The sequence below is a fragment of the Enoplosus armatus genome, chromosome 16 (genome assembly GCF_043641665.1).
Source record: "Enoplosus armatus isolate fEnoArm2 chromosome 16, fEnoArm2.hap1, whole genome shotgun sequence".
Classification (NCBI taxonomy): domain Eukaryota; kingdom Metazoa; phylum Chordata; class Actinopteri; order Centrarchiformes; family Enoplosidae; genus Enoplosus; species Enoplosus armatus.
The window spans coordinates 12,721,093-12,741,883 of NC_092195.1; the positions used below are offsets into that span (position 1 = coordinate 12,721,093).

General features: G+C 39.0%; 1 protein-coding gene across 1 annotated transcript in view; it reads right to left on the minus strand.

The window, feature by feature from the left end:
- Window positions 1–20,791, minus strand: part of LOC139298973 (CUB and sushi domain-containing protein 3-like) — a 310,941-nt gene that overhangs the window by 25,977 nt on the left and 264,173 nt on the right. The window contains 16 exon segments of the mRNA XM_070921804.1: window positions 422–595; window positions 1,381–1,575; window positions 2,060–2,245; window positions 3,449–3,637; window positions 6,124–6,270; window positions 6,579–6,767; window positions 6,910–7,023; window positions 7,525–7,605; window positions 11,555–11,700; window positions 14,914–15,091; window positions 15,949–16,137; window positions 17,300–17,509; window positions 17,807–17,923; window positions 18,530–18,599; window positions 19,160–19,278; window positions 19,383–19,487. Coding sequence (XP_070777905.1) covers window positions 422–595; window positions 1,381–1,575; window positions 2,060–2,245; window positions 3,449–3,637; window positions 6,124–6,270; window positions 6,579–6,767; window positions 6,910–7,023; window positions 7,525–7,605; window positions 11,555–11,700; window positions 14,914–15,091; window positions 15,949–16,137; window positions 17,300–17,509; window positions 17,807–17,923; window positions 18,530–18,599; window positions 19,160–19,278; window positions 19,383–19,487 — 2,409 coding nt within the window.

Here is a 20,791-nt window from a genome sequence, read left to right on the forward strand (position 1 = left end):
GCACACTGACAGAAGAAAGTAGTTGGGTTTTTTTTCCTGGCTTATATATAAAAAAAAGAACATTCAAACTGAATGCACAGCAGAAGCATGCTCGTGATAGTCTTGCTTGTGGGGTGGACAAGGTCAGATGGAAACAGCTGTGCAGCCGGACGAGACATGTAGGGCACACACAATACGTACCTTTGATACCTGGCCTCATTAGATTGACTTGAAAAATGACATCCTTCAAACTCCCTTTCTAATGGTCGATGTTTCAGTGTGTGTGTGTGTGTGTGTGTGTGTGTGTGTGTGTGTGTGTGTGTATACTTGCAGTACATGTCCTAAGCCTTAAATTTAAGTCAGAAAATTACATACAGTGTCTAAATATACTGTAATATAAACTGTGTGTTTGAATACATTAGTAGTTCTAGTAGTTATATACCTAAACATCGTGTTTCTGTTCCACTCCAAAGCCCAGATGACAGGCACTCTCGGACAGCTGACCCGACCAGCATGAAGCCGGCATCACAGGTAAAGATGGCTGTAGCACCAAATGATGTCTGAGTACCAATCTTCTTCCCATTGGGTGGAGATGGCAGCTCACCGCAGGATATAACTGAAACACACAGGCCGACACAAGCAATTTAAAAGCAGTTGTGCAACAATTTAGCACCAAGTTAATTTGAGTAGCTGGTAGAGCTCATTGGTTTCAGTGAGGAATGCTACCAACGCTGGGGAGCTGTTCATCACACAACTTTGGTGCCAATATTGTTTTTTTTTCCTACACTTCGAAGTGACTGGTGAAGAAAATAACAGTACATTTTCAAATGTCACAGAATTCTTTAAAGAAAAATAACATCGATTCGAAATGTCATGGAATCCCCAGAAGAAAAACAAGAGATGACAAAAATGTCAAGGCAACTCTTTCAGGTTAGAGCATGGATTGGAAGAAAAATGTATTCCTTGTACAGTAACTCAGTGATCATTAGATTTAATACAATTAGTTTAAATAAACCAAAATTAAATTAACATTACATTCACACACGAATCCTTAAAGAACAGCAAGTATTTTTTGTGCACAAGCCAGGCACTGTCATTTGTGTTACCCCCCTGCTACCTACTCACAACTGTTCATGATATAAATGCCAACGGTACTATCAAGGCTGCCTGATGTCAGTCATTTCTTGTTGTCATGGCTCACAAACTTGCAGACTTAAAATATTAACAAATACGTAAAATATGCTAAGGCCACTTGGTTTGCCTTTAAAGGAATAATTTGACATTTTGGGCTTCATAAATGCTACGCCAAAAAGCGAATAAGCTTATATAGTTAAATAAGAAGATTCATGCGAATCTCGAGTTTTTTAGTTGCAGTGGTCATCATATGTCTTTGTTACTCACCCTGACAGTGTGGTCTATCATTTCTCCAGCTCCACACGCCATTGGGTAAGCACTGGATGTGGGCGGGACCTAATCTATAGTATCCCGGATCACAGGTGAACACAATGCGAGTTCTATATTCGTAGTGTGAGCCGTTGACAATCCTCCAGCGGCCGTGCTCTAAAGAAAATGATCCGATGCTGGGACATACCACCACTGCAGAATATGAAGAGAAAATAAAGCCACATGAAATTTGCTTACATTTAAAAGACACACAATTACCACTTTAAAATTGTGTCAGATAGTAATTAGCTGGCTGAGAGTGGGGTAAAATAGCTCACAGATGCATAATAATGACTTGATTTAACTAACAATGTCCTAACCAAACATGGCTGCCACTCATAACGGTAATTATAAGTTGCTTACAAACTAGTATATTCATCTTACTCAGTGAGAGATGATTATTTAATTTTCATTGCTTGAACAAGTATTCAGTTTTTTGTAACTGACGCAATGAAAATCTCAAGAGTTTGATATTTACATTCAGTGTTTGTATTTGTTGCTTTACTATTAAGTATGTCCAAATTAGTAACACTATCGGATTTTTTATAATATTGTAAAAACATAGAAAATATATTGTATATTGTTTTTAATGGTATTTATATTGTTGATATTCCATCGATATCTACGTGTTACTAACCAGAACATCGTGGTATCTTATTGTGGTTGCTCCATGTTCCATCAGGCTGACAGATGGCTGACGTCAGTTCTTTGCTGGACAGTCTGTACCCGTCGTTACAAAAATAGGAAACTCTTGTTCCGACAGAGTAGTCAGCTGTTAAAACGCCGCCGTTTATAGGAGCCTTGGGTGCCCCGCATGAGACAGCTAGGAGAGGACAGATACACACTGGTTAATAAGACAACAACACGCAAACAGACACACACAAGTACCCTAATGCGCACTTACGTCTGTCAGGTAGGCAGGTCTGATGTGTACTTTGTTTGAAAAAGCCACTGACTGTATTGTATATTTGTAAACAAGCTCAAATATTTTCTTCAATGAAGCTATCAAACTAAAAATATACAATCAAGAGATGCTTGATCTGCAGCTCCAATCAGTTCTAATAAAATACATCCATCTTGCTGAACATGCTGCTCCACAGTCCACAGTGGTTTTAAATAGACTGGTTTGTAGAGCATCGCACCGTGTAATTACACAGTGTCAATCTGCTATACATCCTTCATTTGACTTTCTATCAATATCAGCCACGAGCTGTGCCTTCCTAGGGTTATTTTATGCATGGGATTAAACAATATGTACGGTCAAAAAATTAGGTTTCCTCAGGTCTTTGTGGAACACATTGTAGTCTATTCTGAAAATACACATATAAAGAGAGAGAAAGAAAAATAACAGGCACAAACACCTGAAAATAATAGTTGTTTTTTTTACCATTGACATGTTTCATTTCCTTTACCAAATGGATATAAATTATATGTGGCATTCAAATACTGTAAGCCCTTTCATAGGAACAATGCACCTGGCATTTTATATCTCAATATAGACTATGTCTACACCGGAGCAAAAAGAATAATTTGTGCTTTCAGGAGAGAAAAAAGGTGAACGTGGTTGTTTTCTACGATAACCTACATCCATTTTGCCAATTCTAACACTGTTAACTACATTAGCTACAAGTTAGCAATGATCTTAAATTTATTTAGCTGACCAAAATTATTTTCATTGGCCATTAGCTCTATAAGCATTCAACTTAAATGGTAATTAACATGACAGAAGGAAGGGGTTTTCAACACTGGCCATATGCATCAGTATCAAAGCTAGCTAACATGAGTTGTAGCTAATAAAACCACCAAATTATTCCTTTACAAATGACAAATTTCTGTATTTTTGCTCCAGTGTGCACTTACACCTTTTTCAAGCTTATGTTTAAAAAAGAATCTGGAAATGACAAATGTTTTTTATACTTATGAATATCACATATACAAAATACTTCAGTGCATTTTAGCTTCAAGTACTATATACTGCATCCCGGCTTTAAGTATACACATTGGATACACAGACAAACAAGCACACCTTGACACGCAGGCACAGGAGAGTCCCATGTGTGGTAGCCGAGTGAGGAGCGGCGGCAGGTCGCCGTGGCGTTGCCTATGAGACGGTAACCACGGTCGCAGGCCCAGCGCACCACGCTGTTAACATGGCCGCCACTCTGAGAGGAGATAGAGCCGTGGAGCGGAGAGTCTGGGGTTGAGCAGTACAGGGCTGCAGTGGAGGAAACAAGATGAAAAAACTAAGATTTGAAATGACTTCCCATAGTGCCGTAGTGTAGTTCACTGCCACTAAAAGAGCAACTATGAAATTAAAACCAAAAAAACTACTAATTAACAGAAAAGATTGAGGCAGATGGCAGCAGTCATCAGTGATATCATAGCTTTAGTATTTTTACTATAATACAATAATATTCTACAACCATACCAGAACTACAGTACTTTGTTGTTACCATAATATTGTACAATACTGTTATTTAATCTAGCAGACCAGGGAAACAGATGTTTATACCATTAACTGACAGTCTGGTATCATCAAATAGCAGAGACTGTGATCATTTCCTAAAACTGTCATTAATATGTCACTGCTGTATTTATGACACAATAGGGGCCACAGTCAAAATGAACTAACATCAAATGTGTCATGTTTGTGATTAAATTATAATTTTTACTGACCACAATTATGGTTTTGATTGTGTATTTTAAATAGCGCTATTAGAAGCATCACTCCAAGTACAATATCTCAAAACACTTGTTGGACTAAACTAAACAAGAAGTTCTGTGAGCAGAAATATTAATGACTACATTCGTAATAGTGATTATATCTTTCCAGCACGCCTTAAAAGCCAAGCGCTTCAGCCAATTAGGATCCATCCGACAAGCTAAATAAAATAAATAATAAGTCTCTCACAGCAGAGCTTTCGGGTCGAACAATCAATGAATAGAGTTACAGTAGATGTCAGACATTACCGGACACACTGCCCACAAAGTCATCAATTGCTTTACACAATCTTATGAAATAGAGACATTAATCCTTAATTTCAGACAATACTGGCAGCTGCAGGCAAACCAACAGGGGACTCTGTTGCAACCGCCAACAACCTTTATCTAAGTTTATGTTTATGAATATAGATTATTGGCATGTGCAGTCTCTGTCCATCTCTATTGCAGTAGATATAGGACCATACACAATGATGTCAGCATCTCATATGATAAGTTACCGGTAGCTGTTTCATTATGTTCCTCAATCATAGCATATAAAGATTGCCCAGGCCTGGGCCCTGTTATAAGATGCCTGGTCTGTAACTCTCCAAACTGGACAAGGGCCTAAAAATAAGTTCTTAACTGGCCCTATATATTAATAATAAGCCTGTTTTATATGTCCCTTGGGTCTGCCGCTGGCCCAGTATCATCTGTGTGGTGGGTTTTTGAACCAAAAAGACAGAGCACCACTCAAGAGTTAGTGAGTGAGATTTGCTCCTTTTTTTCTGTGTTTTCCCTGTTTTGAAATTACAGAATCAGTGCCAGCAATGTTTTGTAGCGTTTGTTAGTGATTTCTAATTAAAGCTCTCTGACACAGCTTATTTCCAAAAGTACTAAAAGTTTAAAGTCGATGGCCATGAAGGGATCCATTGGATGCAATCCAGGCTCTTTCCCCTATAGTATTTTTAAGATTGATAGCACTAAACTGCTTATTTCAATTACACAAGGGCTTTTTTCTTATAATTAAATACTTATTTATTTTGTTATAATGACAAAGTTTATTCTTAAAACTTAATACATTGGTATGGCTTAATAATGAGAAAACTTTCATTATAACATGAGAGTTAAGTTTTGTCTTTATAATTAAAAACTGAGCATATTTTGTTTTCTCACAGGTGTGGCAGGAGTACGTTGCAAGTAAAAAAAAGAAAATCTTAATGAAGTTGACCTGTGATATTAGTAGGCTTAAAACATGTGTTTAACAATCCTCGCAAATGCTCACATTAATCACAGGTACAGAACCAAAGAAGGTTACTGGGTGTGAGAGTCCTGGGAGGCTTTTCTGTTATTATTCAGCGTATAATTCATCATACAGAACAGTGGCATTTTAAAGGTTAAAGAAGCAGCCTCCTGACGAGACGGTATCAAGTGAAAAAGCAAACTAAACAGGTAACATTGTCTCCTCCCCCTTAACTGTCAAAAAATGCCCTTGAATGAGGCTCTCAAGCCTCATTACCCAAGCGAAGGTGCTTAATGCCCAACAGTCTAAAGTTATACTTCGCAGGACCAGGTGCAAGACAGTCTAAATGCAAAGATTGCTGTAAAACAGCATCTGTGCTCATCAAGCTTTCCTTGAATGATAAAAGTTAAGAATACAATGCAGTAAACACTTTTAGGAGACAGACAGAAGTGAGGTAGAAAAGTAAGCTGAAGATATAGGTACACCTTGCATGGGTGAGATAAAGTTAATGATACTATAAATACTTTGGACTTTCTTGTATATTCCCTGTTCTCTCCACAAAATCACATATTGAGAAAATGTTTGCATATATGTTGAACAAATGATTATCTTTTTGTTAACTGCGCCTAGTGCTCTTTCACTCAGAATGTGCTTCTGTCTTTCTGTCTGTCTCTGTCTACCTCTGTCCTTATTTCCATGCATTATGCTAATATAAAGTAGTAGTAAAATAAAGTTGGGATACATACTTTGGTACTCACCAACATAGCGAATTTTGAAGCCTTTCTTGTTTGTGCCGTGGTCTGAAGACCAGCGGACCAGGAACTGGTGACCGGAGGTTGTGAGGTTAAAGGGTGTTGGCAGGTCACCGCTCAGCGTTGCCAGAGAGGGACTGTTGGCAGTTGGACCTGAGCGAGATCAAGACAAAGTGAGAGGGAAAGGGGGAGAGGGGGGAGAGGGAGAGAGAGAGAGGGAGAGACACAAAGAGAAAGAGTGAGATAGTACAAATAAACTGTTATTGGTTCTATTTTTGTACTTTGTATTTTGGGAGATTTTGCAGCTCAGTTTTTTAACACCTTTAAACCTTTGAGAAGGAGCGTCTTTGTGTGTGTGTGTGTGTGTGTGTGTGTGTGCTTACATGTGGTTCTAACAAATACTGAACGTCTCGAGCTGAATACTGTATGTCAGTGTGTGCTTTTGAATGTGTTTTTTTTACCATCAAAAATCTCCAACACGTCAAACTCTCTCTCAGTGTGGAAACCTTCAAAGGTAATGGTGACGTTCTATCCTTTCTCTACTGTAACACTCCATGAACACATTTGGAGGTTGGGGTAACTTTCTGGCCAACCGGGGCTCAGGATGACACCTGACGAGTCATATCGCACATCATGTGCAGGACATTGGACTGTGGACAGAAAATGAAGGGAGGGCAATGGTTATGTTAAATGAGTATGCACTACTTTTGTTATTTTCAAAGTTGTCAACATCAGCTATTTCAAATATTAATTAAAAACACATAAATTGTTATTGTAGTGAGATGCACACACCTTGGCATGTTGGAGGTGGTGAGTCCATCTGCAGTCTTTCTCCCAGGCGACATGTTAGAATCTCACTGCCAACCAATGAAAATCCAGGATGGCATCTGTACCTGATGATGTCACCTGGTGATGATGCCACAAACGAAAATGAAAGAGGTTAAAAAGCAAAGCGGACGCAGCAAGAAGGAAACAATATATTGTTGATTTCTCAGTAGTATACAGTCAATGGTGAACTGTAACTTATAAATGTATTCATGTACTGTACTTCAGCACAAAGGTGAGGTACTTGCACTCAACTTGAGTGACTTCATACTTCCTCTCCACTACATTTCAGGGGAAAATATTGAAGTTTTTTACTCTACTACATTCATTTGACAGCTATTCTAGTTACTGGTCACTTTACAAGTGACAAGATAAGACAACATTACATCATACAAACATACATAAATCTGAATTTTAAAGTGTAGTATTGTATGTCTGTATCACATATATAAAAGAATGGTATATTTTTTGGAGAAGATGATAATAGTTCTCATATTTGGCACTGGAAAGTTACACAAGTCTCAAGTGTGCTTCCTCCAAATTGACATGTCTAGAGGCATTGCAGGCAGGCAGACAACTCACCTATCTCCAACTCGCCGTCCTCCATCAGCATGACAGCATTGGGCACTTCTGGAGGAGGCTGGCAAACCCTTAATTGGTAGGCTTGGAGAACAGACGCAGCAGAGGAGAGGAGAGAGGACAAAGACAGGGACATTATATAAGAATGTGTGAGAGGGAATGTGGTCAGTAAACCTAACCTGGGTTGGTCCAGACAGGGAACAATTTCAGACTTTCCAATGCTTAGAAACTGGCAATAAGTCACTTTTTTCTGTGAATGTTTTATGTAACTTGCTGGTGTACCTGCACTAATGTGTACGCTTCCAGTTGTCTGTGCCTGTAACAACTGCTCTGAGAGCTGCAGTGAGAAATCTTTAGAAAACCAAACAATGACACAGTCTGTTTTCTGTCTGTTTTATTTAATCTAGGTTATTTCAGTTTAACTTCACTTTTTTTAAGTTTAGACGGTCAGGTCAGCAATGGCTGGAATCAAAAACAGACCGGCTACACAGATACAGCACTGCCTTGAATCATAAAAAGGATCCAACTTCACAGCTACTGAGCTGAAGGCTGTAATCAATATTACTGCATGACCATAGATCACTCACTAACAGAGAGAGAGAGAGAGAGAGAGAGAGAGAGAGAATACAGACAGACACAGAGGGGAGGACTAAGGGAGAGAGAGGGAAAAGGGCTGAGGGCTATAAGTCAGGATGAAATTGACTATGAAAATGAGACCTGCCAATAGTATCTGCTGCTCTCATGCATATCAAAGCCTTGTGGTCTGCATGTGTGTGTGCATGCGTATGTTTGCGTGTGTGCAGCTATGTCTACGTTGCTGTGCGTGAGGGGAGAGGTTCGCTGTGAGCAGTCATTGATCTCACTAAGCTCCAAGACCATCTTTTTTTTATAGCTAATTCCACATTCATGTCACATCGGCCTCAGTCTCACGTCCATGACAACATTATCCACCACTGTATGGTCCTCGTCTCTGTATGGAAGCACTGGCATTCAGAACCTTGACCCAGAGATACACAAATAGAAGGACAATGACATAGATAAACATCCCCAAACAGTGGATTGATGCTTCCTTTGGGGTTTATTTGACATTTCAAACAAAAACTGCACTTTAGAGGCTGTCTCGGATGCAAACTGTGACATTCTGAGTTTCAGTTGCGTCACCAAAGGACACTGAAGAAGAAATGTAGAAACTTTGTACCTGATTGTGACAAATTCCTGCTGATGAAAATCTATCAAGACGAATTAAAGTCATCTCCACACTATCAAATAGGGTGTCCTACTCGCTCACTTTGTGGTTAACTACCTCTCACTCTTGCCTGTCTTTCTTGTTTTCTTGTTATATTGTCAAATAAAACAGAAGTGACAAAATAATTCTAACAACCACCACCATACATGTCATCCTCTCTCCCTCTTATCCATCTTCCCCTGTCACTCTCTGAGGTACATCCTCCAATAAAGCAGAAATTGAAAATAAACTTGAATCCATCAGATGGTACTGTTCCTGTGTGAGTGTGACAGCTGACAGTTAAAACCTGCCAACAGAAATTCATTAACAACGTGACATCTGTCTGAAAAAGAGCCTGCTCAAAAAAAAAAACAACTTGACATGTTTTCACTAAAGAGCACTGAACAGAAACTTCTGAGGAGAAGCAAATATAAGCTTCATGAGGGAGAGGACAGGAGATATACATGTATATGTACTTGTGTGTGTGAGAGAGAAAGAGTGGTAGTGTTAGACAAGGAATGACATACTGTGTTGTGAAGGGTAAAGAGAGTACATAAAGTTAGACTCATTAAAAGCCATTCTGTCAAATTAAAACTTCATCCAAAAGGGCAACTTTTCAGGAACTTCATCATTCTGACGAGGATGAGCAATATATGTAGCATTTCTTAACTGTCTGGTGAAAACATTGCACTGCCAAAATAAAAGGTTTACTGGTTTGCTGACAAAGCATTATGATGGCTGTCTAGAGCACATGAGCACTATTTTCTCAAACCTTAGAAAGCCTGGTATCTTTTACATAAAGTAAAAACAATATGGGTTTAACTTTGAATGATTTCCACATAGTAATGAATTTAAGTGTACATTGTGACATACATCAAGGGACACTACAGTATATCTAAATGTTAGACAAACTCATAATCATAGACAGTACACTGCTCTGAAACATTATGAGGGTTTTTTACATGTATGCAAGTTATTTTACTACCTAGGTGTTTTTAATGGTCATGTAATTCTTGAAATCTTTAAGTCAAAGAAAGAAGTGACAACATGATAATTGGAGTTAAAAGTTTTGACATTGACAGTAGATGGATAGAGACAAAAAAAAACAGAACCCAAAGAGTCTGAAGATTGATGTTTGCAGGCAGACAGGCGAAACAAGAAAAAAGACGATTGGGGAGGTTTTCATCTTAAACAGCAGTTGAAAACAAAGGGAAATCTAAGTGCACTGAAGGACCACAGTAAAAAGATTGAAATGAAATGAAAAACTGAACAGCATAGACAGTTTTGACAGGGAGAAAGAGCAGCTCAGGACCAGCAAAAAATACAATCTCCACAACTCTGTGGAGGGAAGGTGACTGTTGTGTATGTGCGTGAGATGGCAACATAAAATAAATTTCTATGTTAGGCTATTGTGCAAAGAGAGACTTACTAATGCACAAATGAGGGCATTGTTTCATGAAAACCTCCAAATTTTTATAAGTCTAATTGTTTTTGTTGAACAAACTACAGGTTTATTTTTTACTTTAAAATGATGAATTAGAAGCACGACTACAGTACCAATTAAAACAACATCGTTTAAAAGTAATAAGAAAATCTAAAAGTTTGTATTTCTGGTTGTGCTTTTCTTGTGTGGTTGAAAAACTATTAAAGTAGTTTCTTTTAACCTGGTAGCAATTCTTGAAAACAATGGTATAACTGGAGGTAAACAATGATAAAGAGACATTCATGTTCACACACGGGTTAGGTTGAAAGATTAATGAACTTTTCAGTGCTCTTTTTTTTTAACAAACCATCTTCATGTAATGCAATTTTCCTTCCAACAACAGCAAAACTACTGCACACTGCCACAAAACAAGAAGATGGTGGATGCAAGAAAGTAGCAAAAGAAAAAAGACTATCTATTATCTATTGATAAGCAGACACTCAGCTGGTCATTGTCTAAGCTTTTGGTCACTCAGATATTCACCGAGGCAACTGTTGATCTCCTTTGTTAACAAAACAACTTTCAAAGCTACTTTTCTTTCTAACAATATCACCATTGATATTGCATACGGCATTGGAAATATGTTTACTCGACACTGGCCATTAGCTTGTGATCACTGATCTAAAAGATTACTGTAGTATTTTAAAATATTTGCACAAGAAACCTATTGGTCTACCCATTCTATAACCAAGCAAGTGAGACCTGAAAAAAAGGGCTTCAATACCACCCAAAAGTGAATCACACATGCTTAAGTATCGTATGACTCATTTGTAAAACCAACCAGCTATCGTTTAAAGTAACTGGGTGTACACGTGGCAGGAGCAGTGGCATCAAACACTCAAAGATAAAATCAGATTGATAAAAGCTATTAAATGTTGACTAAACTCCAAAGTGGTCAATAACTCTAAAGAGGACCTTTCTGCAGGCAATACCAACTCAATTCATAATATGAAAACTATCAATATCACCACTGTGACTAATATATAATTACTGTGGTTGACAGTGTGGCTTCAGTCAGAGAGAAAAAAGTTCCGGTGGAAGACCAAACTTCAAAGTCAGAATGAGTCAAAGGAAGCAGGTCTGAGTGGAACCTAATGAGGATGAAGTTGAAGAGTCTAACACAACAAACAGATCGATGCCATCACTGCAGCTACAACTAATGATAGCATTATAGTTTTACCACCACCACTCAGGACAACAAGCCAACTGCAGAGAGTTCATGAGAATGGCACTTTTACCTGAACAAAAACAATCAAATGATGTTTCCAGTTTCTGTATATATGTGTATCCCTGTGACTTCTTTGATGATGTTGTTACTGTCTTACCATGGTAGCTCAAGACAAAGAAGCCAGCTCCAGAGAAGTCAGAGTGGAATTTGATGAGGATGATGTTGGAGGTCGAGTAGACAGACTCCAAAGCTGTGTTCCCACTAAACTGGCCAATCTGAGGAGATGATTGGTCTGGACCATCCCTATGTGGAAACAAAGAGACAAACACACACGCATGCAGAAAGCTTGTGTTACGAAGGGGGTGCTTAGACACTAAAGAACCATAAATGAATGGACTTGATTTTTCTTTATAGAACAATGGGAGAGAAAAGTCAACCTAAAACATAATTTGAATAAGTTATAGCAGTCATCTCCATCAGTTAAATGGCTATTTGTGACCAGGAAATGGTTTCTCCGAGGCTAGAAACAAAGATAGAAGAGACTTGACAATATTTATGAGACAAAACCTGGAGATGCTCCATTGACTGCGAATGGAGTTGGGCGTTGTGTGACAAAGCGCTGGCGCCCAGAGTGATTGTGCATGGATATGGGCTCATCTTCCTTCTCAAAACAACCCAAACTACAATGTCACCAAGCTCATTTAGATATAAAACCTTCAGAAACTCAGATCCCAATTCACTTACAAAAGAGCAGCTAGTTTTTGTCTCTTGATAACAACACAGTTTAAAGCCTTGGCTCTCTTGTTCTTGCTTTGGGACGCTCAAGTTTATAAATATTGATTGAACTGTCGTCAGAGAATAAGAATAACAAATGTGAATCCTGTTGTAGACTTGGCTTTAGTTCTGCCACTAATATCAGTCTGGCATTCATGAAAAGTTGCACAATTACCACAGAAGGCAGACAGGAAGTTATCTGTCAACTGGCAGGTCAGGCTCTCTGTGCAATGTCGTGAGCATATTTCATCTTTAATGCCAGACCCACCAGCTGTCAGACTGGAACTAACCAATAGCAAGCTCATTATCAGTGATTAAAAAGTATCATCATGAAGTCAAATGAAATGATTATTTCCTGCTGTTAAGTGTTTTTGGATGAGCCCAATTATACCTGTCAGGTTGTGTAAGGAATCATCCTCCTCTCTGATTCATGCCCAGTGGTTCAGAGTCATCAGAGCAGTTTCATTCATTGCTTTCCGTTGCTAATGCTAACACTCACTAACATTTATGAGTGCATTGTGGCAACATGTACAGTACAGTTGAGGCTTTAGTGTATGGAGGTAGCGCAACATGAGGTAACATCTGTGACATATATGATAATTCTTACAAAGAAATCTTGTAGTAAGCCTCCCAGTATGAGACCAATTAGCAGACTAACTGACTGTGAGGTTGGCTGGCTCTGGACTGTGGAAACCGCTGTGAAAATCACACCTTTGCCACTGACACTGTGCTCTCTACAGGAAACCAACTTTGCGGCTGTGTGACTGAGATTGTGAGTTTCGACTGTGTGTTTGTGTGCAGTTGCTGTCTTTGCTTTTGTGTGAGTTCAGCAGTTTGTTCACTTTTCCATCTGACAGCAGGGTCAGGAACATGCTGTGCGACCAATTCATGGAATTCACAGAATCGGCTGTGGGTGGACGGCACATGGCTCAATTGTGTTGTGGTGTAGGAAAGGCAGGCTGCATATTGCAGTTATGAGCTACATCGCGCAAACATCCTCCGGTTCTAGCTTCTCAAATTGAGGGTTTTCTGCTTTTCTTACTGTGTATTAGTATTCTTTAGGTTTTGAATCATTGGTCGGACAAAACAAGCAATCTGAAGATGTCATCATGGGCTATGCTGTTGTATACTATTATACTCCTGACATTTTATAGAAGTAAACGATTAATCAATTGATGTTCATGGTCTGATGTGTTATGTCGACTAATAATTTGGAGTGTGAAGAGAGACATTTCTGTTCAAGGCTAATTGATTTATCGAAATAATAAGCTATAGGGTAATAGAGAGTTAAAATGATCTTTAGTTGCATCTGTTGTCAGCTGTTGGTTGAGAGACTGGGAGATTGTTTCACCTTAAATATGAAAAAGTTCCACAGCATGTTGTTTACTTGACAGAGTCTAAATACATAAATAGATAGATAATAGATAAAATAGATAAAGTCTTGCTGCCCTGAATGGGTCTTGAGACATTAGGTGGTGCATTTAGCTGTCTTTATTTTCACCTAAATTAGAACCTCCTAAAATAAAGTCTTCCCAAAGGTAAGCTAGACTTAACTGGAGACTCTGGCAAATAGTATTAGATGGCATCGTAACTGACCTCAGGTCACTTGATGGGATCATTCATTCTGGTAGAATAAAGGCACTGTTTTTACCTGACAATGTTCACTTTCTCTCTCTCTGTCTTCCTCAGGAGGAAGAAAACTATCAAAGTAATTCTTTGATATAGTCGGTGTTGGACACTTGTGGGTTATGCAGGTACATGTCGGGAAAAGATACTTGGTATTGCCAGACTTTCTCAATAGATAACAATGTTCCTATGGACTGTGGAAACAGCCAAACCTGAAAATCTGGAAGGTTGACAGTGCTTACATCCTGACAGGCTAACAAAAGTACAAGACAGACATTTGGTCCTTCTGTGTTGGTCTAAAAATACATCATTTGCAAGAGAATATATCAGCAGCACACCATGTCTTACCCTGCTGTTGTGTGTGTGTTTTCCCTGCCTAGCCCTGCCTCTCCATGTCTGTATGCCAGGTGACGTCTAAACTGTTGAAGCTGCACCCTGCCGTCTATTTATAGGAAACGGGCCTTAGCTATAGAGAAGGGGCAGCAACATGGCAACCATAGAAATAGATTGTAGAGTCTATTTATGGTTCTGCTGCCATCTTGTACCTGCAGAATTCTATGTAACACCTGCTCTCCTCAGAAAGAACATTGAAGAGAGAAGTCAAGGCTGGGGAGGCAGGGAGAGAAAGATGTATTGTATAAAACATATATGACAGACTGAGAGTTGGAGATAGACTGAGGAGCAGAGACTTATGGGTAAAGAGAGACAGCTAAAACATGACAAGAAGGAAATTATGTCAGAGTAACTTTATATTCAAGGAGAGAGGTCTGTAGTCATAGTAACCCTTGCAGGAATTTAGCCAATTAGTGGCCAGCTCTGAAAAGATGTTAAGGAGCATGACATCCTGTATGAGAGAGAAAGCATGTGTGTGTGTGTGTGTGTGTGTGTGTGTGTGTGTGTGTGTGTGTGTGTGTGTGTCTGTGCAGCAGAATATGTGGTACAAATGAAATGGCTGTTCAGTCAAAAAAAAAAAAAGAACACTTAAAGTAAATAAATCTTGATGAAAAAGATAGAACAGATTGGTACGGTAAGTTGTACATATTGAAGATGAACAGTGTCATTTAGGAAGTAAAGATGTGGAAAAACAAGAAAATGAAAGAACTAAGTAACACCTACCATACGGTAATGTAGTCATATATGGGCTCAGTGCTCAGGACAGTAAAATTGATGTAAATCCCGTGTCCAGGAGGAACTCTAACACTCCACACACAGTCCTGGAAGTTGGGGTATTCCTCAGGATGACCAGGAGAGTAAATGGTTCCATTTAGCGATGTGATATTGCCGCCACAGAGCGCTGTGAGATAGAATATTAACAGAATTACCCTTAATAAATTACCAGCAAATTAGTATTACCATTGTGAAGCTTTAGTAATTGTCTGGATTGACTGAGAGATGGCACGTCTCTATCAGTCGTGTAATGACCACCGAATAACACCTTAATACCTGCAATAAATTGTCATTATAGTTTTATTTCAGTTCTGCAGTTCAGGTGTGCCTCAGGAGTGTGGGTGTTGCACATCAGTGGTGTGGTGTTATCACGGCTGAGAGCTATAAGACTCAATATTTACACTTTTCCAAATTAAAGGTCCCTGAATGAGTGTTACTGCTCTAAAGTCTAGCTTTAGAATAAAAAAAAGAGAATAATAATTGGATTAATGTGCAGTTTCTTGTCATAAAGTTATAAGAATAATATCATTTAAAGACATAATTTCACTGCTGGGGAAAAAACACAGAAAAGTTAAGAAATATAATAAATAATAAAACATGCGGGACATCTCTCTTATTTCCTTCAGTTTAATTTTATACACTTTTCATTGTAATTTCGGCTCTCCCATTAATTCAATTTACAGGGGAACAATTTTCTGTTTTGTGTTGCATATGCTTGTAATTGTATTGTAGTAGAAATATATATTGTGCTTACTTTTAAAAAGCATATAAACCATAAATGATGTTTGTTTGAGAGAGATATTCAATATTAGCAGAACTAACAGCAATGAAGTGACACAGTTTATATTCCCTTCACAATATAGCACGGGGCACGTCTAGCTGTAAACATATGAAACACCTCAGACTAAAGAAAAATACTATGCATTCAAACAGACACAGTCATTGTGACATAATAATAGGTAGGGGGATAACCTTCTGTATTACCTTCACATCGCGGTAGTGGGTGATTCCAGTTCCTGCTAATTCCATGTAAACATGTGAGTGAAGCCTCTCCGATCAGAGAATATCCAGGCAGACATTCAAACGACACTGTCATCCCAACACTGAAATCCGTGCCAATCACGATGCCGTTTCGAAATGGCCGAGGGTCTGGGCAACTCTGCAGCTGGTAGGCTTGAGAGAAAATAACCCAGGTTAGTCAAGAAACATAGTAACAATACAGGGTTGGTTTATAAATGGTCCAAGCGCAGCAGTACAACATGTGCTTTCCTGTAATTGTGCAAATGTGGAAATAGCAAATTAAAATCAAACCAAGCAATGAACCAGGTGTTAAGAATACAACACAGATGGTCATGGTACAATCAGTCATAATAAACGTTGGCTAAACTTCTGCTATTTTATGTCTAGGGTCATTACTGGCCAATGTATGTAGCTGCCGGTCCAAGAGTTAGAACTCATTTTAAACATCCTGTAAATGGACTTCACGCTGCCCTAAACTACTCGGAGTATGTTGAATGATCTTTCCCCTCCTGCTTAAAAGCTGTTTGTCAGTATAAATTTTCATACAGAGTGTAGCCAAAGTTTCAAATAACACTGAAACATGAAATGCTGGAGAGAAAATAAATATAAAATATAAAGTAAGATTACTAACTTTTTGACAAGGGTACCATGCATCAAAGAAGCTTGTACTTGTTCTTTTGATGTTGCCTAATTCTCTCAAATGAAATCTGACAGCCTGCCGTTTAAACGTTTTAGTCACAGTGACTTTTCACAGCCAAAAGTTACAAGAGTCAAGGGTTCACATGACTGAAGAAAGACATGTGACTGAGAAAGCCAAACATTAGCAGCAATAATAGTCCTGTTTTAAAACACTTTAAAGTGCTCCTGTCATGAGATAAAAGGTATTATTCATCAGCCACTGTAATTTGCACATTAATGGAATTAGCCGTAACAAATTAGGCTATCTACAAGATTTGTCATAATAAATATAAGACTACTCAGAACCTTTTTACTGTCAGATAGAAAATAAATATAAAACTCATCTCATCACTGAAATTAATCCAAAAATTGAACTCGCATGCATCCTGTCGTTTTTTGGCAAGCGCTTTAGAAGTCAAGGGACACTTATTATCGTAGTCTGAATGTAGATCATTTTGTTGTTAGTGGCTCCTGAGAAATGAAGTCACAGTCAGACAGTTGTATAAATCTACTAACCAAGTTTCCACTTTGGCAACAGTTGCTGTTTTCAGAAAAAACACATTCAGACTTCTGCTCTTGTTTTCTTTGCTTAGCAAATTATCAGATGGGAGAGGAAACTTGTAGAAACAACATTTACCTTGATATGTGATGTGGAACCCTGGTTTGTTCTGTGAATAGTCACTGTGGAAGAAGAAGCTGGTCTGGTGGGTGGTGCTGAACAGAGGCTTCGGGATGACTGGACCACTGAACCGGTCAATGACTGATCCCGTCTCCAGTGTTCCACTGCGGATCTCTAAGTAATCATGGATCGCTTCAGTGGAGAAGTTCAGAAACTGGAGATGGATACCTGAGAAAAATACATAGCTTATGACATTTACAGCAATCAGCAAAGCTTGACTGACAGAGAGGCCGACAATAAAAGTGGTTGTAGATGCTTCATCTGCAGCCACTCGTCAATAATGTGGATAAAGGCCACTAACTCTGATGGAGTGAGTGAGGGAGCGAGTGAGTAATTGAATAAATCAATAAATAACACAGATATATGAAGGGGGAGACAGGATCAGACAGACGGTGAAAACAGACACACAGACAAACGGGAAGAGAACCGCACACACACCGTTTCAAAGTTGACAGTGTTTCTTACCGAAGCCGACAGGTAAGTTGACTGTCCACGTGCAGTCTAATCCACTGGGATAGTTGCCGGGGTAACCAGGACTTAGAATCACTCCACTTACATCTGTCATAGACCCACCACACTGGGCTGGAGACACACACACACACACACACACAAACACACACACAAACACACAACACAGAAAAAGAGAAAAAAGGGCAACAGTGGTTCAGTGTTGAAAGCAACACATCAAAAGCAGGAGGCTGACCTCACTGAGTACGACAGACATACAGGTCTTCTTTTTTAAGACACTGCTTCTGGCTGGACACTTGAGTATTTCCAACCTGACATTTTGCATCATTTTGAAGAAAACATTAATATTCTGAGTCTTTAATAAATACCCATCTTGAATAAATTACCATTGTGAAAGTAGATGTGTGTCCAGGGCTTGTTTCCTCTAGTTTGCCTCAGTGCATGCTGAGTCTTTGGCATACACTGCATGTTTATGGCAGAGTGTGACTGAGCTTTGCATCAGTTTAAAAGCTTAATCATATTCTGCACAGAATACTAAATAATCAGCTCATCACAGAACAGTAAATTGATCAAACGGCTTATTTTCCAGAGAGTCGGGGTAGGCAATGGAGACTTCTTGCATCATTTCTGCAGCACTGAAGTTTGGCACGCATCTCAGTACATCCATGCTGGATTGCATGCATGTGTGTGTGCATATATCTACTGTAAGAGAACACCTACCAAGACATAGTGGTACAGGGTAGTTCCACCTTCTCACAGGTCCTGGCATGCAGGTGATATGGGCATTGCCCTAGAAATGTAAAAGCAACCACAATATATTATCATTCATCAATAGCTGGGAAATCACCACAGATATGCTGTTTTATCTACTCAACAATAATATCCATGCTGTTCAATAACACTTTTGTTAAGCCATTTGTATTAATACCACAAAGCTGTAGTAATGTAGAGCTGTATATTAAGCATGAGGAAGGCAAACCACCATTAGAGCTGTATACTGCACAGAAATTGGACAGACAACACCAGAGACATACATTATTCAGGAGTTGGGTAAACCACACCAGAGCGGGGTTTCCTTCTGATTCACAGTTTAAATAGTACTTGGTTTGTGCAGCCAGGGGATAAAAAGAGTGAATGGCGGCACATCAGAAAAACTGAGCAGCCTTTAATGATTTCACATACGTATCTGGCAGTCGGTTTGCATTAAACGACTGCAACTTGTAGAGCATGTGTGTGTTCTGTGTATCGCAAACGACTACCCTCCAATTCCTGTCGGTCCCTTAGTAGCTAGTATGAATCTGTGCAGAAAGAAATACAAACAGTGTATGTACATAAAGGTTGTAATTTTACCTGAAGAGAGTATCCTTGTTCACATGAAAACTGTACGACGTCTCCAACCATAAATCTGTCTCCTTGTCTTACTCCGTAGCTTGGAGTCTGAGGCTCTGGACATGACTCCAGACCAATAGCTGATAATAAATGTGGAATAAACATGTTTGTAAAAGTTTCAGTCGTTGTTATGTAAATATAGCATACGCCGCAGATAAAGCTGTATACAAGACAAATATTTTACCTGTATATTCCAGGTGAAAACCAGCAGCTGAGACACTAATATCAGAGCTGAAGCTGAGATAGAGGTTGTTAGATGTACTATTCAGGAGAGGGGGGATGGTGGTGCCTGAAAGCATGGAGAGAGGAAGAGAGCAACAGAAGACCACGATCACATTTTTCAAATGGTCTTATTTATCTGACAGCAAAGGAAACAACAAAGGCCTCCCAAACCTACATTTTCCCTTTTTTGTTTGTGAAGTGTTCTCGAAGGAGGGAGAGGGGAATTACTTTTATATGAGACATCTGTTTTATTTGAAAGCACTTTTAAAATGTTGGCTTGACCCACTTAGCATGGCAAGGAAAAGTACAAAGTAAAAAGCGGGACCGCACTACTAAAGCGAAGCTGGCACAGTGCAACAGTGTAATTCTGTCAGGGCCCTTCATAATAACATAATGGATGAAGCACTTTAATGTAAAGAAATATTAACCAACCCTAATCTCCTCAGTGAAAATGTCAGTGTATTGGCTTCTTTGAAGGTGCAACAGTGGCAAAAGAATTGTCTGATATTAGCCACTTGTGGAGTCTTTTATATTTTCTCAGAGGACAGTGAACTGTGAGCAAAGCCTTGCTTTGATTTACATGTTGGTTTTTTTTGGTCAGTGGCAGGTGTGTCAGCAAAACCTTATCAAAGTTACAGAGACATTCCTCTGAATGAACAGTGAATTAGGCCAATGGATGTTGTTGGTTGCCTGTTGGGAAGGGAATTAATTAGCAGGTTTTTGAACAGTCTGCGGCCCCCCTGCTGGTTGCATTCACGTTCCAGAGAAAATTTCATTCATTATCACGTCGTAAAATAAAAAATGATTTTCCCTTTATAATAAATGATGAATGATGATGAATAATCAACTGCATGGATTTAACCATACCCGTTGTTTTGGGATGTATGACAGTGTTAATTAACAGTTGTAATTAGCCCTCGTAAAAATCGCCCTGCATGTATTTACTCATTAATTGCTTTTTATATGGAAATAGAATCACTGTCATGGTCAATTCATTGCCCACAAAATAAACTCTTATCTAGTTTGTCATAAAAATGTCAAGCCCTTCCATATATTATTCAACACAACTAGCAGATAATCAGAAGACTTTGCCTCCCTAAAAGCCTAAAAGGGGAGAGGATGCTGACTCCCCCTTTGGACAGCTGCTTGAATTACACGAGTGAATGAATCCAGAGGAACGCTTCACCTAGACTGAACACATCTTTTGGTTGAATATGACTTACCGGAGCAGAGGCACTACTATGGTAGTCAGTGCCAATATTCGGACCAGCCACTCCAATGGTACACTAATGTACAACCTTCTTTTTGGGATAGGAAATATCTATTCTGAGTAGACGATTAGAGTGTAAGAAGGTCAATTAGCTATGTGAC